Source organism: Papio anubis, chromosome 16, assembly GCF_008728515.1.
Source record: "Papio anubis isolate 15944 chromosome 16, Panubis1.0, whole genome shotgun sequence".
NCBI classification, from domain to species: Eukaryota; Metazoa; Chordata; class Mammalia; order Primates; family Cercopithecidae; genus Papio; species Papio anubis.
Window position 1 is genome coordinate 10,353,683 of NC_044991.1, and position 24,318 is coordinate 10,378,000.

At 42.9% G+C, this 24,318-nt stretch overlaps 1 protein-coding gene across 14 annotated transcripts in view; it reads right to left on the reverse strand.

Annotated features, from left to right (window-relative positions):
- Positions 1-1,976: 1,976 nt before the first annotated feature.
- TNRC6B (trinucleotide repeat containing adaptor 6B) overlaps positions 1,977-24,318 on the reverse strand; it is a 298,093-nt gene continuing 275,751 nt past the window's right edge. For 8 of the 14 annotated variants that reach the window (XM_031656268.1, XM_031656270.1, XM_031656269.1 and 5 more), the window contains 4 exons: positions 21,665-21,889; positions 21,132-21,202; positions 16,242-16,381; positions 14,231-14,618 (listed from right to left, as the gene is read on the reverse strand). In XM_031656268.1, the coding sequence (XP_031512128.1) occupies positions 14,231-14,618; positions 16,242-16,381; positions 21,132-21,202; positions 21,665-21,889 (824 nt within the window). Of the gene's footprint in view, positions 14,619-16,241; positions 16,382-21,131; positions 21,203-21,664; positions 21,890-24,318 lie in introns of all 14 variants that reach the window. The other 6 variants (XM_031656276.1, XM_031656275.1, XM_031656273.1 and 3 more) reach the window with 1 other exon arrangement.

A 24,318-nucleotide genomic window follows, 5' to 3' on the forward strand; every position in this document is an offset into this window, starting at 1 on the left:
TGAACAGCTGGTGCGTCTCTTCTTACCCGTTTTTCAAGGTTTACTTCTTTTGTGATGACAGACGGGATGGCACATGGCCTACCACTTTGTACAACAGGCCTTCTTTAAGACCTTGTCTCAGAATCCAGGTATTTTTCAGCAGAGGCATTTGGGCATAACTTTTTTTTTTTTTTTTTAAGACGGAGTCTCGCTTTGTCACCCAGGCTGAAGTGCAATGGCGCGATCTCGGCTAACTGCAATCTCCGCCTCCTGGGTTCAAGTGATTCTCCTGTCTCAGGCTCCCAAGTATCTGGGATTACAGGCATGCACCACCACACTTGGCTAATTTTTGTATTTTTAGTAGAGACAAGGTTTCACCATGTTGGCCTAGCTGGTCTCAAACTCTGGAACTCCAGTGATCTGCCCACCTTGGCCTCCCAAAATACTGGGATTACAAGCATGAGCCACTGCGCCCAGCCTTGGTGTAACTTTTGATTCCAATCTGGTTTCCTATTTTGGTTTCACCCGTGACAGTGTGTTTCAGTGAACAGAATGCATAGACATCACATGCTTAGAATAGTGCTCGGCTTATAGTAAGCACCCAATCAGTGTAACCTTCTATTGGCTAATTAAATTATTCTGAGCCAGTTGGGCACGGTGGCTCATGCCTGTAATCCCAGCACTCTGGGAGGCTGAGGCAGGCGGATCACCTGAGGTCAGGAGTTCGAAACCAGCCCGGCCAACATGGTGAAACCCCGTCTCTACTAAACACACAAAAATTAGCTGAGTGTGGTGGCGTGTGTCTGTAGTCCCAGCTACTCAGGAAGCTGAGGCAGGAGAATCGCTTGAACCCGGGAGACAGAGGTTGTGGTGAGCTGAGATCACGCCACTGCACTGTAGCCTGGGCGACAGTGAGACTCCATCTCAAAAATAAATAAATAAATAAATAAAAATAAAAATAAAAATAAAAAATTCTGAGCTTCCTAATGATTTTTCTCACAGCATTCTGAGAATAAAATCAGATACAAAAGTACCTGGAAATGAGGAAATATTAGTTCCTGTCCATTCTTCCTCTTTACCATTCTAGAGGTGTTTCACAATTACATATCTAACAAGTCTCTGTTTTAACAGCTAACCATAAATACATCGGAGATGGGGAAAATCTAGCCCAATGGTTACGGTTATGCTCCTCAGCAGTGTTGCAGCACCCGAAGCAGGGTAGAGGAGCGCTCAGCGTGGCATTTTCTGGACAAAGCTAACTCGCTGGTTATCATCCTCGGGCACCGCAGCAGTGGGAAGCAGCAGAACTCTAGGCAGGCATCTTCTCTCTTCTCATGTTCTCATTCCAAATGCAAATTAGGATTAAACGAGACAACAGCCAAAGGTAGAAGGAGAACATCAATTTCTCTTAGAGAATTTGAACCCTGCACTGTGGCAGACCGTGTTCAGCACTGGGGCAGGCAGTGAGCAGCACAAACCAACCAGCCAACCCAACAATCCTAACAAAAACATGACAAGATAGACAAAAGTTGCGGCCCAAATTCAAATGTTGAATTTCTGACAGCTTTTACATGTGGAGCAGGGAAAGAAGAGTAAGAAAAAATATATAAACATTCAACAAAGGAACAAATTTAACTGGCAGAATAAAACAGGAAACCACAATAGTAAATGCTTAGCAGCCAAACACATTTATTAGTCTTTTTTCTTTTTTTTTTTCCAGGAACCCAAAAATATTTTGTAGTTATAATGTAAGCAACTGAGTTGCACATAATACAATCATATCTTTCCAAAACAAAATAAAATAAAAAAACTAAACAAAAACAAAAATAAGCTGTTTAAAAGCCCAAAAAAACCCTTCAGAAAACTCTTATATATGCATTACATCATCTCTCAGTTTTAATGAAATGACGACGACTTAATTCCTTATTACTCAACCTGTCACAATCCAATAAAACACCACCCTTTAGTTTTTTTTGTTTGTTTTTGATATATATATATTTTTTGAAATCCAGCATGAGAAATACAGTACCTGCTATGGCAAAAAATACACATAAAATGCAACTTTTCAGCTTATTTGTACATTAGTAGAGTTTAACATTTTATTGTTTGTTTTTCTTTAAGTGAACCAGTGATTTTAAGTACCACTATACTAAAAAGGAAAATAAAATATAGAAAAGGGGGCCCAGCCTGCCATGCAAGTGCACCTCTAAAGTGCCTAGTTTCTGTGTCCATGTAAAACCAGTAATATGAGGAGCAATTTCAACATATGGGAGTTTGATTAAACCTCTATGTTAAAAAAAAAAAAAAAAAAGACAATGCCACATCCTCCCTTTTCTCCCCCCAGGCGTCCTTAAATCCCATCATCTACTTTCTCTATTGCCCATCAAAGAGAGAAAAGAAAGCCACCAAAATAATATCGTAAAAGCAACTTCAAGTATAAGAGAAAAAAAAAAAACACTTAAAGGTAACTTGCAGAGAGCATCAATATGTGCAGCTGATTAGTCATTTTTACAGGTTTTGTTTCTGCTGACAGTGTCTCAGATGAGAGGATTTTTGCTGTACCTTCCTGTTACCTGTTTGTGTGCAAAGTTGGAAAGCTGCCTTTTTAAAAATCCAGCCTCTTTTTGATGCCCTTTTCTGCACCTTCTGTCTAAAGGGGGCAAACAGAGACGTGGAGGGAGGAGGAGAGGAGGAAGGAAGCCACAAGTCACAAATAATTAAAATGGTACTTCTCTACCTATCCTCCTCTGCTAGGCCCCCCAGGTCCTCCTCTGTGAAGTGACTCTCATTATTCACTGTTTCCTGATTTGGTAGGATGTATTTTACTATGTAAACATAGCCCCCTAGGATTATGGAACCCAAAGCAGCATTTATATCTCCATCTAAATGGAGACAGATAAAATAGTCCAGAAACCTCTCCTCAGGTTGCTTTTGTTGTCTGTTTTTTGGTTACGCAAAACAGGGATGAGGTGGGTGGCGGGGTGGGCATAGAATGTGAAGTTATAAGCACATAGTGGAGAGTTGGGAGTGGAAACAGTTGAGCTGTTGTATCTGCTTCTTATTTTTTTCCTCCCAGAAGGGTTTTTTGTTTTTTTAAAACCTGTTAAAAATGTTCCTGCACCTTAAGTCATACTGAGATTAAGGCCAAGGGTGCAGAATCTTGTGCACGTGTCTCTTTGAGCACATTCACGGTGCATGCACCATTTTTGATGTCTTCTGTGAGATCACTGCATACACTTTGGTCACTGGTGTGTGCAAAGGGTGGTGGTGGGGGGGAGTGTCCCAGGAAAGAAGTGCAGAGATCAGCAAAGCCCTTTGGGAGCATTGTATAAGAGATATAAGGGCAGGCAGAACCCATGAGGGATCAGAGACTGATAGAAAAAGGGCCTCCAGATAAACAAAATAAATAAAATTCCAAGGTCAACAGTGCCCAAATCAGAAGGTGGGTGGATAATATGCATGCACTTATAATCAAGCTTCTTCCTTCAAAGGAAGTCGTCACTATACAAGATCAGTGAGATCCAACTGAAAAGGGCTTCTTGACTAGTAAAGGGTTTATCTTAAAGATGGGGGCGAAGGGGGTGTCTGCGAAGAAGCAATTCAAAATGATCCATTCCAACCCTGCTTCATGGGTGCCCAAATCTAGGCAAGCAATAGCTGATAGATCCACATGAGCAGCATTTGTTAAAAGCATTTCCCTCTACTTAATGTCAGCTTCAAGCTCATGGAGGGGCTAATGGAAGAGCTGAGGATGCACATGGCTTTCAGGGTGGTTTGCACATCTCCTTACACAAGTTTCCTCCCAAGTAAGAAATCGGTACATTTCCAGAGCATCACAAAGTGACAAGGCTACGGATTCTACAGCGCAAACCAAAATGCCAGGGACTACATCCCTTTGTGAACTACAAAATGATACTGAGTTACTCAAGGGGTGTATATGTGTGTGTCTGAATCAAGAAAGGTTGAGAGCTCCGGGTATTGTGTGGAGAACATTCTGGAGTCCCTCCAGGGGATGGATCTTCTGGAAGAGAGAAATTCAGACACTTCTCACCCTGGCACTAGATTGCTGGAAGAGATGGCAGCTATTTAAGACAGGGGTTTGTGTGTGTGTGTGTTTTGTTTTTTTATTTTTTTTGAGTTGAAGTCTCGCTCTGTTGCCCACACTGGAGTGCAGTGGCGCAATCTTGGCTCACCACAACCTCTGTCTCCCGGGTTCGAGCAATTCTTCTGCCTTAGCCTCCCGAGCAGCTGGGACCACAGGCGCGCGCCACTGCGTCCGGCTGATTTTTTGTATTTTTAGTAGAGACGGGGTTTCACCATATTGGCCAGGCTGGTGTTAAACTCCTGACCTCAGGTGATCCGCCCACCTCAGCCTCCTAAAGTGCTGGGATTACAGGTGTGAGCCACCGTGCCCAGTCAAGACAGGGTTTACATACTGGTCTGCTGTCACTGCGTGGGAGGCAACGGAGAGAACACCCCTCCACCACAAATGCAAACCCGCTCCCCCAACCTGCTCTGCTCTTTCTTCTTAAACATGAAAGAGTAAGATCTGAAACTTCTGATGGCTTAAAAACAAAAACCAAAAACACAAAAGAAGAAAACATATTTTAGGGTTACTTTCACAGCAAAGAAAATGTTTTTTAAAGTTATCCTGCTATTTACATGTTCATATTTTAAAAAGGATAATCCACTGATGTCAGAAAGGAGAGAGGAGTTAAAGGTTTACATTGCAGGGGGAAATGTACCTCGAGGTATTATTTTGTGTGAGACAGTTGAAACGTCAGGATTTTATTTTTTTGTTGTTTTTTTTTGTTTAAAGGCAATCTAACAGATTGGAACCCTGATAAGATCATGCCTGTGCAGCCCTGCACAGGCACGAGGAGACTGTGATCAAGTCTGTTACTCGTTACAGTACTGTGAACGTCAACAACAAGAATTGCTGCATGGAAAACACTGAATATAGGCAGAACAATCTCTCGCTTACGATACTGTGTGTTGCAAATGACGCCTAGACCAGAGCAATGCAGGCGCTATGATTTATCACAGGCAAGATCAACAAAGGAATTGTTAGGACAAAGAAGAGGCTGCATGCAGACCTCCCCTGTCAAAACACCTCGCAGCTCACTGGCTTCACACAGCCTGCCAAACGCAAGGGAGGCAGAGAGAGGGATGGTGAGTAGGGAAGATAAAACTTTTTTGCCTGCCAAGAAACAGCCCTCTTCCCCACAAAGCAGGACAGTTCCTTATAACTCAGAGTCAGTTCACTTAAACATGATTAAAAAGAAAGAAAGAAATATGAAAAAGGAGAGAGGAGGCGGAGTTTTTCAAAACTGACCTAAAGATTAACTTTCAGGTCAGCACGCGTGAGGCGTGGTTTCCTGAGCTTGAAGGGCTCTGGATTCAGGAAAGGATGAGTACTTTTTCCAGAGAACACTGGAGCCTGTGGAGTTCCATTGCTACACTGGATTAACGCTGCACGGCTAGGATCAAGAATCCTGAACCACACTGGGTGACAGGAACTGCCGGCCCCTGGAATTTACCCGGCCATCAGACCTGCCAGCAACAGTGGCAAGAGGACTCAGAGGTCTGTCTCACTGTGCTGACCTTACCACATCGTCTCTCACTCCCCTTCCCCTCCAGGACACGGGGACACCATGGACACAGAAACTGGAGAACAAGGATGCAAAGCTACTCCCGTCTCCTTTCTGCCCTCTCTTCCCCCCACCCTTTGCAGAATGCATAGTTACAATTCACCTTACAACATAAAGAAGCGACGATGACCACATGTGGGACTTTTTTTTTTTTTTTTGAAAAAAGAAAAAAAATCCAACCTCTTCTTAAATTCAGTATCAAAATTCACATTTGCATAATAATACATTTCAAGGCCATGAGAGAGGAATGAGAGCAAAGCGCAGAAGCAGCATCTCTCCTCCCTGTGTCTTCCTGAATGAAGCTGAAGGAATCGAGCGGGAGGGACTGTTTTCCTCTTTGGGGGAGCTCTGAGGAATCATGGAAATGGCCCTTAGCATTTGCTTGGTATTTCTTTAGAAGATAGGAGTGGGGAGAAGAGGTGAAATTGTTTAAAACATAAAAACAAATAGAGACATTGCAGATTTCTGTGTTCAACTATAATAGCTCTGAAGAAATAAAATATGATTTCAGATTTTTCTCTTTTCTTTCTCAAACACTTCAATCTTAACTCTTCAAAACCCCTCTTCCTTGTGTGTAATACCCTGTTTGCATCAACAGCAACATAATGTGACGCCCATGTGGGAACATAACGGCCGCCTCAGGACAAGACTCAAAGGGTAAAAGTGTGCTGCCTGCTCTGCACACGGCAGAAGCTGGAAAACGCCTTGTTTACATGTGTGAATGTGTCACAAGTATCACCATATTCCAATTCTCCAGTGCTTACAGAAAAACAGAAAATGAAACAGCCACAGCCACATGAGCACAAACATACACACAGAGAAAACCAGGGAATGCAGATGTGTAAACCTGCGCTCTTGGACGAACCTGGGTCTGCGTCGCCTGGGTACCTTCCCCTAACTGTCTCCTCTCCCAAGTCCCAGAATCTCTTCCACTCAGCTCTACACTGTGCAATATTGATGCTAATGAAATCTCAACAGCTGCCCCTGGGACTTCCAGGAGGAACTCTGACTTCCCTAAAGACTTAAGCTGACCGTCTTTCTGTTTGTATCCAATGGATAGCCTCTTCCTAGAACAGACGGTCTCTGTACTCACAAAGGCACATTCAGAAATACTATACTTAAGTAATTCCTTAGACAAAATTTAAAAAGGGGGGTGGATGATGTTTTAAACACATTTATTCTAAATTATCCCAAAATTTCTGGCAAGAAGTGTTATGCTAAAATGCATCACTTGGTGAGAAACTCTACCTTTAAAAGGTATGTAACTTCTTAAAGGGATTCAAAGGTTTTTGTTTTGCCTAAATACCCACCTTTCCCATTTTTGGCGAACACACATAGGATGTACTGTCCTCCTCTCTGTAAAGCTCTTCTGTGGGGCTAGTCCTGGCAATAAGGCCACTCCACTTTGCCTCCAGTCAACTTTTACACCCACCCCTCCGGGAGTCGTACACACCTTTCAGTAGCCTAAGGGGAAGGAACACCAGATTCCGGAGGGCAGAGGGTGGGAGGGAAGGAAAAGCACTTCCTTTCACAGCTCTGCTGCAGCAGCACCATGAGCCACCTCGACAGCTCTCTTTTGCTGCTTACTGTGAGCAGTGAAGAGGAATTTCCCTTTTTGGAAAACAAACAAACAAACAAACAAACAAAACCACCATCCCAACTTATTGATATTGGCTAGAAATGGGTCAATTATAACCGGGAATTTATTTCCAAAGCAATAATTTATAGTTTGAATATGAAGCTGAGGCACAGAGTGCTTTAAACGAACACTATTTATTCTTTATGTAAAACAGAATACTTCTTGCCTAGTTATCTGATCTTTCCCCTCCCATGAACAAAACAAGCATTGGCCACAGTGAAGAACTGAAGACTGAGCTTTTTGCAAAGACCCTTTGGCCAAGGTAGTACCATTTTTCCTGGCCATGGACAGTTTCTCGCTAAAAACAAATTCAGGTTAACTGAATTAACTGAAAAGGGAACAATTTAAATTCGGTGAGGCAAACACTGGCAGTTACTGCAACTTTCGTTACTTTTTTGGGTGGCGGTAGGAGGTTATGACAAGAGACTGACAGCTTAAAAATGACTCAAATGTTAGGGGTATGCCACAATCACTCGGGATCTAGTCCTGGTGGCCGCACGCGTGAGGGCAGTGTGGGCGCTGAGCTGCTGGAGTAGCTCTCCACTCCCCGGACCAGTGTCCCCCCTTTACCACCTTGTAGATGTTCACGGCCTCTTTCTTCAGAGGCATGGGGTGGGGGAGGTATGGTGAGCAGGTTAGGGAGGGTCGAGGTCGAATTTTTATTAAGTTATTACTATGTTCATAGATTCTTGGAACTGGTAATTATTTCAAATCTAAAGAATGTGATATTACCACCCCCTTTGTCAAATTTAAGATCGAGAAAAAAAAACAAAACAAAACACTATCAGTGACAAATAGGGACCATTTCTGAAAATACACATACCTTTGGCGCTGGCCATAAACCCACAGACTGTTATCACAGGGTGTGCACAAACTCTGGAAAATCTAGATAATATTCTGTTTTCTTACAGAATGATGTCCTTAACAGCATTATGTATATCTGTGTGTTCCTTGACTGTACAGACTCCCTGTACTAGCAGATAAAGTAAAGGGGGTATGGTGTGCTGTGCAGCAGGGGTTGTGGGTTCCCTATTTTCTCAATGACCATGAGGTCTGAAGACTGACAATTCATTGTATATACACAGGCTACAATATTTTCATCCGCATTATCACGTGGCTTTAGTTGTCCACTCACAGGAGGAAAAACACAATTAAAGAACCAGGCTTTTTTTTTTTTTTTTTTTTGCAGTAACACTAAGAAGTGTAGTTAATGCATACACATGAAGTGTGACAAAACTTGGCAAAAACACTGGAGGGGAAAGTTTGATTTTTTTAACCAGCTAAAAATGTATCTCACTCCTAAAGATCTTATAGATACTTACAAACAAAAACCTCAAATCTAAAACAATAACCTATAAAGCTTTAAATGTTGAATTTTAATTCTGAGGATGGGGAAACAAGGGATCGTTTCTACATAAAGACTCAATTGTTCCCTAATCTTAGAGATGGCTATTACAGCCAAGTCTGCGGAAAACATCCTGTTTACTCTGCAGGGAAAACAGGCTTGGCACAAGCATTTTGCTCAGCATGCAGACATTTTCATTCTGTTTTAGAGAAGAGTCAAGATGGCAGAATATAAAAAATGAAATTAAAAAGTACACAGCATCTGAGGTCGAAATGGAATCTGGCTGTTAACCCTACAAAAATCACACCCCTCTCCAAAAAAAAAGTGGTAAAAATGAGAGAATATTTGCAAAAAGTTAACAGCCCATGAACTTCTAGTTTCTGCGAGATATATGTATTAATAAAGGTGCTTCCAAATTCTCAGGCAGGAGTTTTATCTTTTCCTTCCTCTTTCCTCTTACATACCTTACATACCATGTTCAACCCAAAGAAGTTTGGAAGAACTGATTGCTAACTTATGCTACATTCATGTCAGAAGAGGTGGGAAAATTCTTAGAACAGGAGCCATATTCATAGAAAATCAAGTTGCTATAAATAAAACTAACTGGCAATAAATGGACAACGATTTATTGGGGGGACACTGATTAAATAATTTGGTTTGGAACCTTAACTTGCAACACTAAGTTAACTCCTATGAATGCTGTAAACGAAACATGTCCAGGGTTGGGGACTGAGGGATCAGAGATGTTACATGAACCATCCATTTCTTCACAGTGTCTCAGAGATCTGAACTTTTTTAAACACTTAAAGTTTAAGTCACGGCGCTGGATCTAATTGCCGGCAGAGGTCCTCTATGTGATGTGAGACACCCCTTTCCCTATTAGTGCTTCTTTTCTTTTGGCTACTCATGTGGTAAGTAGAAACCAAGTTGGTGATGTTCAAGAGATGTACCCACCTCTAAGCCACTAGTAATCGAGTGTTTTAAAAAGAAGTAACTAGTAAAAAAAAAAAAAAAAAAGGGAAAGCTCAAATTAACGTAATCAAAATGTTTTTAAAATAAATCAGAGGTGACCAGCAAGCCTGTATCTATGCCAGAGTGTGGTGGAAGAGAAGGCACTCTCACTGAATTTTAGAAGTATACTGAAGTCACCTAACCTCTTAGTAGACATGGCTCTTGCCCAAGAATACCACGGAAAGAGCTCTTCTCTTCCATGACATCCTCACCATATCCTGTTCTTAGGTCACTGCCAACCAATAAAGCAAAGCTCCCAGCAAGTTGACAAGAAGACGGGGGAGGTCTGGGGGAAAAGGGGAGGAGACAAAGGACAAGAGCAGAACAACAGGAACCCCTTTCTATTGGCCCAGCACAAAGAGACTTTCCAAATCATGGCAGTTGTCACAATTACACACCTGGAGGAGTCAATGCACAGTAACGGAGGGCACACGACACAGGGAGGAACTTGGCATTCTACGTTATTGAGACATAAGCATATTAACTTGCTTGACGTTTGTTTGTTTATTTTAAATTTAGCCCACTGCCTTTGGGGCCTGTCCAGAACCACTCCAATTTCCTTTATGGGCGAGTATCTTACATCTGTGGAGTGACCGGACCACACGCACACACGTGTGCGTCCCCCTTGCTCAGGATGTCTGGGTGTATGTACGAAGGCACTAAAGCGGTTTTAGAGAAATTGCAGGCAGCAACCCCACCCACTCCCTTTACCTGTCGAGCTGGAGTTTCTTTCCCACTGGGAAGCTTAATGTTTAAAAGAAGCTGTGGTCATGCTTGGGAATTCTGACCCCTGGCCCCAGGAGGGAATACAAAATAATTCGACATCACCAAAAACTGAAAGGAAACACTCCACATCGCCGGCTAAGGGATGGGGATAATTAAGCAGCAGATCTTCGAAACAGCAATTAAAACGAGCACAACAGTAGCTGGGAGCTAAAAAAGTAAAATCACTTGTTCCTTATTAGATTCTTCTATATTTTCTCCTCCTTCCAAAACAAACGGAGGTAAGACAGACATTCTTCATTAATAGGACAGTCCATAGATAATTTTCCTCTAGTAATGCCTATATTTAAAATTTGTTCCAAAAATTATTAACCTATATTTCCTAACTCTTTACATAGATTCTCAGCAATCCAACTGTACTATTTTACAGATTAGAGTTACTTTTTTTTTTTTTTTCAGCTGTTGTTTCTTCCTTCCTTCCTTTTGTTGCTGGGGTTGTGGGGACAGGGAGAAGGGCTCCTTTAAAAAAATAAAAACTACTAGGGGAGATTTCAGTTCAGTCTCAAATGGAAAGGAACAAAGTGATGGCATTCTCATCTATATACACCAAACACTCTCCCATTAAACTACACACAATTTCAAAAGAATCCATGATCGAGCTCTTACAAAGCTTAATCCTTCTCCCATATTTTTAAGATAATGAATTTACCTGTTGCTGCTAAATTGATAATTTTTAAAAAATATTTCTATGTGTTTTAAAATGTATGATCCCCAGTATGACAATAATGTTTGGAGACTTTTCTTTTTACATTTTTTTTAAGTAAAAATTGTTTAAACTTTCTGAAGTTTCAGGAACTTGTAAAAGTTTATTAACAGGAAAGAAACAGCCATCTCTCTAGGATAAGATACGGTTAAATAAACCATCTTCAAAAAACTGGCTTCCTACCCTAGAATTCCTGAGAATGCTTGCAAATTTTAAAGCAGGAAAACAAATGTTAAAAACAGAAACAAAAAACACTGTTAAATGCTCCCAGAGTTAGTCTTCATCTAAAATATATATTTATATGTATATATATACGCACTTTTTGGTCTTTTTTTTTTAAAGTTTTTAGTTTTTTTTCCCTTTAAGCTTATGATGGAAGAACGTTTTAGCTTCTCATGTTTATTTTTACATATTTCAAATCCCTCATTATGTCTTGTAAACAAGAGGGGCTCTAGCACCCGGCTTTCACCGTAGTATCATAAGGAACTCAACTAACCCATAGTGCAGGTCAAGGAACCAACAGGCAGGAGGAGAGGAGGGTGGGGCAGGACACAGCAGTGAACCAAGAGCAGCAGTGGACAGGGTCACCACTGGCTCGCAGGAGCCTTGGGATATGCTCCTGGTCCAGGGACGCTAAGATTTAGCCTTCTCTAGATGTCTGAATACAAGCTGCTCTTCACCCGGTGGTCACCACACGACAGCACTTTGCTCCACACAGAGAGCAGTCAGTGGGGTTGCTGGAAGGACAGCTTTTGTATGGGGAACAGCAGTGGAAGGGGCACGGTGGTGATTCAAATTGGAGAGCAGGAAGAGGGCACGCTCAAGGCACCCAGTGGGGCCAGGTCAATGCTGCAGACGCCAAGTGTGACCACCCACCCACAGAGGGCTGGCTCATGCAGGCTTGTACACATGAACACTCACTTGAGTCATGCCTGTCAATCTCTTTTGAGGCTAGGTTTATAATCAACAGGGTAAGCCAGAAGGGCTACAGAACTTCCCATTCTTTGTCTCACAAAACCACTGAAATGCAAATAACTTGTTTTAGGCTTTTCCTATACACACCCACCCACCCACCTACACACAGACACAAGCTAAAAGTCAAATACATTAGGCATTGTTGTATTGTATCCTTCACTGAAGACGCTAAAGAAAGAAAAACTCCCTTGTCCTCAATAGCAGCAAGTTACAGAGGACAGTAGAGGTCTGCTCCCACCAAGGGTTGGAATGGGCAGGTATTTGCTGGTACAAAATGTCGGCACTTTATGTTAAACAGTATAATGCAGACTGGGATGTCCACACAAGTGCTAGCACATCACCGGCATCCATCCCCCCCACCCTATCTGGTTTTTCCCCCCCTTCAGGTCTATAATTCTCTTCACAATAAGCAGTTTGATACATTTTGATTCCAACATAAGTACATACATGTTGGTGATAACTGTAGATTAAACGTTGCCCCCTGTTCGGCCCAGAGTACTACTACATTGATGCTTAAAAAAAAAAAAAAAGTATTTAAATACCGAAATAAAAAAAGCAAAATTACAAGGTGGGGGGAAGAGGTCAAAACCAAAAAAAGGTGCAATACTTAAAAGTCTTTGCTAAGTTATACCTGCCTAAGCAAAACCACATACACAGGAAATACACAACACAGAGAAACGAAAGGAAACGCTTGAAGTACACACTGGTTTAAGAACATTCGTTAAGTAAACGTTTCTGTCAGTGATGGCCTGGTGCTGTAACGCGCCGCGGCCTGGCACAGGTAACGCTCGGCGAGAGAGGAGCAGAGGGAGTAGCTGCAGATGCTTTCAGGAGGCTGCTCACCACTTATTCTTTTCTTTTTTCATAAAATGAAAAAGAGGACCAACCAATAGAAATATGTAACTCAACTTCACCTAATTTTTTAAAGAATTTCTCAAACCTGATCATAAGGAAAGAGGGAACAAAGTTTTTCTGTTTTTGAGACATCCCATAATCAAAAGCTATCTTCCGTTCCCGTTTCAAACTAACGAAAAGGCCTGCATGAAACTTAACAGATACTCAGATGTGCCTGCTGGCCATTCACTTTGGAAAAAAAACAGAAATAAACACACAGCTGCTCCGAGAGGTACCTCCTGCTCTAGTTTTTTGGACTTGGCAGTGCTCCACTCTACTGCTAGGTCAAAAGAACAGCCAGAGAAACCCCACATTCAGGCTAAGTTGCAAATGGGAAGGAGCTCCCTGCTTTCATCATTAAAAAGCACTCTGTTCATCTTAATGCAGCCCAATGGAGTTGCTTTAGTAGCAGTGGCTCTCTGGGACTGTGTGTTCTCAGAGTTAAAAAAATAAAATAAAAAGCAGATGGCCGGCCAGCCAGCCTGCAGACTGTCAGCAATGCAGCTTTCTGAGAAGTCAGGGTGGGGCAGGGAGAGAAGGGAAGAACACAGGCACACACACAGAGACAGAGAAGGATGCACGCGAATGCACATGAACACACGTGCACACACACACCAGAACGAGCATGCCTGGGCAGTTACATGTGCCAGAACACACTGGTATTTATCAACCAGCCAATCACAAATTTTTTCCTTTTTTTTTTTAGGTTTTTTGTGTTTTTGTTTTTAAAGTGAGGCTCCGTCAAGTCTTCCCTCCCCCCTCCCCCAACAATTCTTTTGAATTTCCCTCCCTCCCAAACATGGTAGACCTAAGGACGGAAACACACCCAGTGCAAACAAAGTTAAAAAGCTATTTTTTTTTCAGTATATATGTTTCTTAGCAACAACTTCCATATAACATGAAAAAAGTGAAAAACTAGAAACTAATTTTTTTAATGTTTTTGTGTTTAAATTTAAATGGTATGTGTACTTGCTTCACATTGTCTTTCTAGGTTGGCGTTCATGATTCAAGTATTTCAAGAGTGATATGTTCTCTTTTTGGATTCATATTCCAAACGAAAAAACTGAAGTTATAAGGGAGGCAACTATGTGCTCAGACAGTCTGTCAATGACCCACCTTTTTTTCTCTCCGTTTTCTTTTTTCCTTTTAAAAATGTATTTATTGCAAGTTGAAAAAAAAAACGAAAAGGTCAAGTTAGTGCTGCTGCTGTTCCAAAAAAGGTCACGAGGTCAGAGTTGAAAGTTCTAAGTTCAGATTGAATCCGACCCTCCTCCCAGAAGGTCACCAGGTAGTAAAGGAGCAGGGCTGCCCATCCTATGGGGATCTTCCACCGTTGGGACTCCCCATAAGCTAGAAGAATAGTTTGGGGGCCCCCACAACGAAGCGCCAGCAAGATCGGCCCCGCTGCTGCCACCAGCGCTGCTGCTCCACTGCCCGAGCCCAGTGGACCCACCGAAAAGATTCAGAGCAGGTCCCACGGGATCTGACTGGTTCTGGCCGGTCTCCAGCGACTGCCACCCCGCGGCTGGCGCACTCGGGGTTGCTGCAGGTGTAGGGGGCTGAGCTTGTGCCAGAAAGCGGCTGACTTCATCATCAGTGGCAAACTCAGCAAGGATGGTAGTGTTTCCCAACACACACCTGGAAGAAGGGAGGGAGAGCGAGCTATGGATCTGAGGAAAATCCTAAAGCACATGGAGGGAGCAACTGCCCAGTCCTTGACATTCAATGTGTGGTCCTTTGACTAGAAGCTGCCATATCCATGAATGCTTTTTAGAATGCGGAGTCCAAGCTCCAATCAAGGCCTCTGGGTCCAGAACCTGTATTTCAACCAGACTGCCAGGTAATTGGGAAGTAATGATGTAAAGCAACAAGGCATCACCAAAGCTCAGGATAACCAAGGACTACTAAAGAATATTATATTCTGATATTTCTTGGTGTATGGAATGTATATATTCTAGACAACTTAGCTATCAAGAAAAACGTGGTGTCTGTGGGGCGCTAAGAGGGATCACTGAACTGGCAGAGGGCTCTGATACTGTAATGGTAGATACCTGTCATTATACATTTGTCCAAAACCACATACTGTACAAGGCCGAGAGTGAACTCTAACGTAAACCACAGACTTTTGGTGATAAGGAGGGGTTCAGCAATCTTGACAAATGCACCACTCTGGTGGAGGATGTTGATAATGGTGGAGGCTATTCTTGTGTGGCAGCAGGAGATATGAGACAAATCTTTCTATTTTCCCCTCAATTTGGCTGTGATCCTAAAACTGCTCTAAAACAAAATAAATAAAGCCTTAGATAAAAAGGAAAGAAAAATATGGTCTCTCTCTTCCCCCACGTGAGTTACAAGGCAAAAGATCAAACCCAAAGCATCAAAGCAACCTGGCTTCAGCCCCTGGGAGTGCTGCTCTTTCTCAGGGGCTCCTCACTGCCTGAGCCTCCTCATCCCTGGCTTGCAGTGTGTCCGGCTTTCTGCCACGGCATCTGCAGCCAAGGGCAGTCAGCTCTTCTCCATCTACCAGTTTGACAGTGGCAGGGAAGGGGATGGGCAAAGTCTGATCTAGCGCCACCTAATTTAAGCCAAGACCCTGCTACCCACCAAGACCACAATATTTTGTCATCTGCAAAGAGGCTGGAGTAAGCAGCCAGATTCTATTATGAAAATCAATGGCACTTTTATTAGCTGTGTGGTTTTTTTCTTTTTTGAGACGGAGTCTTGCTCTGTCACCAGGCTGGAGTGCAATGACGCAATCTTGGCTCACTGCAACCTCTGCCTCCCAGGTTCAAGCGACTCCCCTGCCTCAGCCTTCCGAGTAACTGGGACTACAAGCACGTGCCACCACGCCTGGCTGATTTTTTGTGTTTTAGTAGAGATGGGGTTTCACCACGTTGGCCGGGATGGTCTCCATCTCCTGACCTCATGATCTGCCCACCTCAGCTTCCCAAAGTGCTGGGATTACAGGCGTGAGCCACTGTGCCCGGCCCTAGCTTTGTTTTATGTTACTTAGAATTTACTCACTACTTCACAAATTATTTACATTTGGAATTCTGAAGACTGGCCTCTGACATATACAGGACAATCCAAGCTTAGGTGGAAAAGACCTGGCACCTCCGCACTCAAGACTTGCAGATGCATGTGTGATGGTGCCATTCTTCGTGTATGTTCTGGTGCGTCTGTAATTCAGCAGCTGCCAGAATACTCACGGGTGCATCTTCATGCATGTTTGTCTGCGTGGGTGTAGCATCGAATACTCACATGTGCAGTGCAGTTTGGGCCTTGGCCGCCTCCTGTTTGGTGCTGTATCGGATCAGGGCAGTGCCCTGGGTTAGATTCAGATGGAATGTCAGCAGTGGGCCATGCTGCATGCAGATCGTTCTCAAGGTTGACCCATCAATCTAAGGAGTAATGACATTCATGAGATAAAGACTGGAGGTGGGGTGGAAAAGGTAAATTTTAAGATATTCAAAGCACTGGCTGAGACCTAGTGGGCCCATTTTGCAAATCCAGTTTGCATAAATGAGGCTCAAAACAAAAGCATATGATTCAGCCTATGGTCTGTTTTCTTTAAGAGATAAACAGGTGTGAGTGTTAATTTGTAGAGTCAAAAAAGGACAGAAATGAGATGGTATCCACATAAGAATGTAAGTTAACATTCTTAGCATCACTCTGTAAAGAGAAAGACACAAACAAGAAAAGCACTACTAAACATCTGATTATTGAAAATGCTAATGGCTGACCTGGTTCACAGCCTATTCCAACACTGTCTTACCCTACTTTGCCCATCTCTGCCTACTTCTCTATGTCCTGTGTTGACATCAGGCATTTTGACCAAAGGCTGTACTCCTCACCCCAGTTAGACTTTCACCACTTAAGATCTTCAGCGATTCAGCGATTAGGGACAATTTTCCTAATCTATGCGTTGGATGAACAAACTTATTCACTCTGATTAATTTATTTTGCATCAAGATCTTTTTATTTATTTATTTTTGAGACAGAGTCTTGCTCTGTTGCCCAGGCTGGAGTGCAGTGGCATGATCTCGACTCACTACAACCCCCATCTCCCGAGTTCAAGTGATTCTCCTGCCTCAGCATCCTGAGTAGCTGGAATCAGAGGCGTACTCCACCACTCCCGGCTAATTTTTGTATTTTTAATAGAGACGGGGTTTCACCATGTTGGCCAGGATGGTCTTGATCTCCTGACCTTGTGATCCACTCGCCTCAGCCTCCCAAAGTGCTGGGATTACAGGCATGAGCCACTGCGCCCAGCCTGTCAAGATCTTAAATAGGTATTTAAGATCAGTCCACCATTTCAGTTCATTTCTTTGGAAGATAAACAGATTACTATTGAATTGCTTAACAAGCTGTACTACTGGTGGCAGTGGTAGACACCCTGCAGGATGAAAACAGGCAGTTTCTCTCTAGTTCTTTGCAGAAAATGATCAGAGAAATGTTCTTAGCATTGTTTTATAAGTAATAATAGACTACATAAACATGTCGGCATATGCCTCAAGAGACTTTTTTTTTTTTTTTTTTGAGACAGTTTTGCTCTGTTGCCCAGGCTGGAGTGCAGTGGTGCCATCTTGGCTCACTGCAAGCTCCGCCTCCCAGGTTCACGCCATTCTCCTGCCTCAGCCTCCTGAGTAGCTGGGACTACAGGTGCCCACCACTACACTCGGCTAATTTTTTAAATATTTTTAGTAGAGATGGGGTTTCACCGTGTTAGCCAGGATGGTCTCGAACTCTTGACCTCATGATCTGCCCGCCCTGGCCTCCCAAAGTGCTGGGATTACAAGCGTGAGCCACCGCGCCTGGCCTAAGAGACTTTTTAGGATAGATGCCCTCTAAATAAATTTTAGGTGATGAAAGAAAAATTATCCAGATAAAGTAGTTCCTTTTTATCTGAGGGGAACACCTTCCAAGGCCCCCCAGTGGAGGCCTGACACCACCGAAAGTACTGAACTCTAAGTATACTATGTTTTTCCTATACATACATACCTAAGATAAAGGTTAATTTATAAATTAGGCACAGTAAGAGATTAAGATAGAAAAGTTATAATATACTGTAAGTAATGTGAATGTGGTCTTTCTCTCAAAATATCTTAATATTTTTTGACTATGGTTTGACCAAGGGTAAGAAACCATGGATAAGAGGGTAGCAACTGTATCAATATATATATATTTTTAAATTTAGATATGGGGGGGGGGGTGTCTCACTCTTCTGTCACCCAGGATGGACAGCAGGTAACTTGCTCTCATAAACTTTTAAGCTATGATAGAGATTAGTCTGCTCTTAGGAAGCTTTGATTTTTAAAATTAATTCTAACCCAAACACAGCCACCCCCATATTCATTTTATATGGATGTATGTGTACAATAGACATTTTTTTCTTTGAAACAATCTCACTCTGTTACCCAGGCTGGAGTGCAGTGGTGCAATCTCAGCTCACTGCAGCCTTCACCCCCGGGTTCAAGCGATTCTCCTGCCTCAGCCTCCCAACTGAGGTGGGACTACAGGCGCCCACCACCACACCTGGCTAATTTTTGTATTTTTAGTAGAGATGGGGTTTCACCATGTTGGCCAGGCTGGTCTGGAACTCCTGACCTCAGGTGATCCACCTGCCTCGGCCTTCCAAAAGGGCTGGGATTACAGGCACGAGCCACCACATCTGGCCAGCATTTTTTGTAAGACAGAACAAGTGAGCAGCCACCCAGGCTTCTTTCAAAACAGTGCATCTCTTATTGCTTCTCTCAATCTCATCATACCATAATCAACACATTGTGTGACAACTCTTAGAAAACAGGAGGCATAGTTTTGAGGATGGTCATACAAGATTCTTTCTATTTCAGTCAACTATTAGCTAAAGAAATAATTTGGAACTTCTTTTTCTGAGATGGAGTCTCGCTCTGTCACCCAGGCTGGAGTGCAGCGGCGCAATCTCGGCTCACTGCAAGCTCTGCCTCCCGGATTCATGCCATTCTCCTGCCTCAGCCTCCCGAGTAGCTGGGACGACCGATGCCCGCCACCATGCCTGGCTAATTTTTTGTATTTTTTGTAAAGACAGGGTTTCACCGTGTTAGCCAGGATGGTCTCAATCGCCTGACCTCGTGATCTGCCCACCTCGGCCTCCCAAAGTGTTGCGATTACAGGCGTGAGTCACTGCGCCTGGCCATAACTTGGAACTTTGAGCTGAGTTGATTAGATACAGAGATTAAGAGCTGACCCACATCCTCCCTCATGTTAACTGTATTTAGGAAATTGTTTACTTCAATGTGCACCTTGAAATACGAACCCTGTGATTTACTCCCTACAAATGGGCAAATGTATTTAGGAGATGTATTTCCCCACAGAGAATCATAATATGGGTTAGCATATTAAAAGGCCTAAGAAGTCTCAAAGTGAAAAAATCTGCTTAGTTTTGTTTAACCAAGTATACATGTCCAACATATTAGGCCAGAGACCTAATCATATCTCATGAGAACATTCTGGAAAATGTTGGCTTAATAAAGTGTGCATGCATCCATGTATGAATTAAATGCCAGACAATGCATTCCATGTGTCAAAAACAGGAGGCATAACTGACTCCTTTTAACAAGGTGTTGCGAGGGTGTTGTAAAGGTTGTGATGGACTCAGTTTTGATGGGCCCATTTAACTTTGTTCAAATGCTCAACATAATGCTTCTGCAAATGCTTCAGTTATCTAGCAACCAAGGTGAAAGGCAGGGTGCAAATGAAGCCCTTCCACTGGAAAGCCACCTGGAGGATATGGTCTGATGAGAGCCAATTATAGTAATGCCATCTACACATGAAGAGGATAATAAACAGAGAGTTAAACACGCCCACGTAGCATTTTTAAATTAAAAAAAAATTTTTTTTTAGACGGAGTCTCACTCTGTCGCCAGGCTGGAGTGCAGTGGCATAATCTCAGCTCACTGCAACCTCCGCCTCCCGGGTTCAAGCGATTCTCCTGCCTCAGCCTCCGAAGTAGCTGGGACTACAGGTGCGCATCACCATGCCCAGCTAATTTTTGTATTTTCAGTAGAGATGCGGTTTCACTACGTTGGCCAGGATGGTCTTGATCTCTTGACCTTGTGATCCACCTGCCTTGGCCTCCCAAAATGCTGAGACTACAGGCGTGAGCCACCGCAACTGGCCCCACGTAGCATTTATAAACTATGAAGTCAAATGATCTCTTTCACTGGAGAGATGGATGGTTAGGTATTTACAAAGCACAGAAATGGTTAATATGTTTTAAGAGGGAGAAAATACTGAGGTTTTGTAACTAAACGATGCATGAGATCAATATTAAGAATCATAAAGAACTTAGTTGAGAAGGGAAGACGCTTTTAGGGATGGGGAAGTATAGGTTCAGGTCTTATTGGAGAATTAACACAGAAACAGGTAGCTTTTGGGTGTCCTTAAAATACTCCCTTTTCCACTAGGTTCCAGATTCTAACATGCACATCTGTATAGCAAATAGTGTCAACTACACAGAAACCACCAGAAAATACCACCCCTACTCTTTTTTCTCTTTCTCTGCCCCGTAAGATCTGCAGGAATCCATGCTAGTGGGTTTTACCTAGTTTTATAAACTAGCATATAAAACTAGTTTTCACTTTTATAAACTGTGTTATCATCATCTTGAAGGCAGGCATGAAGCCTGGTGGCCAGCACCAACCCCTCTCCAGAAGTAGGCTGTGAACCTTGGGTCGGGAGGGGACACCCACCTCCTGCAGTCAAGACCTCTTTGCAGTGATCAGGAGATGAGCTTTCATATCTGCCAGCCTCCCACATCTATTTCCCTCTCTCTCTCTTTTTTTGAGACAGGGTCTTGCACTGTTGCCCAACCTGGACTGCAATGCAATGCAATCATGGCTCATTGCAGCCTCGACCTCTGGGCTCAAGTGATCCTTGCACCTCAGCTTCCTGAGCAGCTGTGCGCCACCATGCCTAGCTAATTTTTAATTTTTTGTAGAAACAGGGTTTCACTATATTGCTTGGACTGAATTCAGACTCCTGGCTTCAAGCAATCCTCTCGCCTCGGCCTCCCGAGGCGCTGGGATCACAGGTGTGAGACACCAACTCCCGTCTTTCCCTCTCTTAACACAATCAAGTCCTATCTAGAAAACCACGAGGAAGCATAATTACCTGTGGAGTGAGATTGTGAAGAACCAGCCAGTAACTAGGACGAACTGAGCCACCATCACTCCAGGTAGAGGCTGTGAGCAACCAGAAAAATGGTTAGGAAGAGAAATAAAACAAAAATTCAAGAAAAGCCAAGAAGGAGAAAGATTTTCATGTAGCCCACATTTCTTCTCTGCTTTTATAAACTGTCTCTCTTTTCCACTGGACTTTGACCTTCTTTTTCTCTTCTGTTGGTCCCTGACTCCTACACATGACTTTTATGCATGATTTCCACGACAATATTTTCCTCCCAGTGTTCTCGCTCTGCCATTTTTACTCACTTATTTTACCCCATCTGTCCCTTGGGAGTTCTTGGGTCCCTTTGCCTCATACTGACTGCGCCTTTCACTCAAGAGGTACCTTTTCCTCTACCAGAAGAAAAACCAGACAACTATGACTTCCTCTCTTGGGAAGACCTCTTGGTGTCTTCACCATCTGTGTTAACAAAAGCCCCTTGTGGATGAACAATGGCGCTCCTTTAGGCAGATCCTCCTCACCCGAGGCGAGCCGTGAGTCCTGTGTCCCCCACCCCCTGACTGATCGGGGTGCTGTGCTGCTCCAGGGAGATGATGGTTTGGGGTTGGTCAGACCAGGAGGTGGGCGGGGCAGCGGTGTAGTGTTCCTGGAGGAAATATGGTTTTTCCACATCTTGTTGGAGAGATGAGTGGGGTTGTGTCCTATGGGATCTGGGGACCATGTTGATTTGTAATCAGGGAACTTTGCTGTAAGAAGAGAAAATTAAGGAACGAATAAGGTTAGATGGTTCACTTTTGTTGACAAATACACATGAGTTTTATCTACATACACATAAATACATACACATTTATATTCTAAAAATAGTACACATTTCAAGCACAGTGATACAAAGTAACACTGTTCTTAGAGCATAATGAACAGAAAATTTTCAGTGACTGCTACTCTGAATTGATATAATTATCATATGAATTAAAGATTTAATAAGATAACCAATTCTCTACTGCTTTCTTAGCTAAAAATGACTTGAAAGGAGGACACATGCAAGGAGAGTCTTCCTAAAGATACCAGCTTCTGGGTAACAGTGAGAATGTGAACCCTAGCAGAATAAAGTATTCCATAAATAGTCACTGACTGAAAGGAAAGTAATTAGTAAATTACGCTTGTCTTGAGCCTTGATCCAGCTTATTAGATATTGATGTTCAAACAGATTCTTTAAAAACAATCAAGAAATATTCACTAAGGGCTTACTATGCATATGGCACTAAATCAGTGCCGTGAGTAATACACATAATTATCCCCAAGAACCTCAAGCTCAGATGGGAAGACAGAACAGATGAGCAACAGAAGTGGTGACCCCATCATCATCATGTATGTTCAATACGCAGAGGGGACCAAGAATGCTGGGCTTGCAGCAAAGGCTTTATAAAGACAGCTCTTGAAGGATTTACATAAATGGATGGGCACAAAGAAACAGGAATGTGTAAACCAAGTTTCAACATAAACTGTCTCTGCATGGAATATGTTCCCCCTCAATTTCGGTTTAACAGTCCACAGGAGCAGAGAGGTAAAGGAGGTTACAAAGGTAGGCTGGGGACTGATTAAGATACTATTACGAGTTTTTGCAATGGATTCAGCAGGGAGTGTTTAAACTACTGTGATAATAAATAGAACGGAACAGAAGGAATGGATATTTGAAATATGACTGCAGAATAAATCACTACAGAGAAATCATAACTGCCTGGATCCAGGGATTGAGAGAGAGACAGGAAAGAGGAAGAAAATACTGAGGTTTTGTAACTAAATGATGCATGAGATCATAATTTTTTTTTTTTTTGAGATGAAGTCTCGCTTTGTCGCCCAGGCTGGAGTGCAGTGGCGCGATCTCCGCTCGCTGCAAGCTCCGCCTCCCGGGTTCACGCCATTCCCCAGCCTCAGTCTCCTGAGTAGCTGGGACTACAGGCACCTACCACCATGCCCAGCTAATTTTTTTTTTTTTTTTTTTTTTTTTTTTTTTGCATTTTTAGTAGAGACCAGGTTTCACCGTGTTAGCCAGGACGGTCTTGATCTCCTGACCTTGTGATCCGCCCGCCTCGGCCTCCCAAAGTGCTGGGATTACAGGCGAGAGCCACTGCACCCGGCCGAGATCATTAAGAAACATAAAGAACTGAGTTGAGAAGGAAAGACACTTTTGGGGGTGGGGAAGTACAGGTTCAGTTTTAGACAAGACTGAGGTGATTCTTGGGCCATTTCTCAGATGAATTTTCAACTGCTGGAAAAAGATATATAGTTCAATCTGAGATAAGGGCATTTATAAGTGTAAAAGAGATGGGTAATCAGAGTAAGTTCTTACATGTAAAAGAAATCTTACAAAAGTGTAATGTAAGGTGGTGGTTCAAAACCTGGAATATTGAGATGTCTCCTTTACATACGTGCTCAGAACTGAGGCAAGTTATATCAGCTCTCAGAACCTCACTCAGTTTCTTTATCCACAAAAGAGCGATAACAACAGGACTTACTCATAGCCTTTGGTGAAGGTAAAATAAAAATGCATGTGGAAGGTTTAACATGATGCCTGGCCTGCGGGATCACTCAGTGAGTGGTAGGTTATTGTTGCACTACTGATAGGACACAGAGGTGGGAAGAAAAACAAGACAATCTGTAGCCCACTAGCCTGCAGCATCTTCGTAGGTGGATAAAGGTCTGCTTTATTTGCTTTTGCCTAAGCAAAGCATGTAAGTCATAATGACTTTAACAGCTTAAGGTCTGACTTGTGCAAACTGAAGGTGCCAATTACTAATATGTCTACCAACCAGTAAGGCACTATGCTCAGTGAGTGACTTCAAAGCCTTTATTATATCTACTAACTTTTCCATTTCCTAATGTCTTTCAAAAAACATGAGGAACTTACCAAAAGATGCTAAAATTAATCAAGATCCTTTTTTATTTTTCTCTCTTTTCCTTCGGCCATCTGCCCTTAGCCTTTGTCTATAAGTGGGAGGATTTTTAGAGAAAAGCCAGCCATAATTGGCTACCTTAGGAATAATAACCTGGCCTTAACTGGTTCTTCTCATGACCTTGACTTCTTAGCAGCCTTGGTAAAAGAGAAGCATGTTGGCCGGGCGCGGTGGCTCACGCCTGTAATCCCAGCACTTAGGGAGGCCAAGGCGGGTGGATC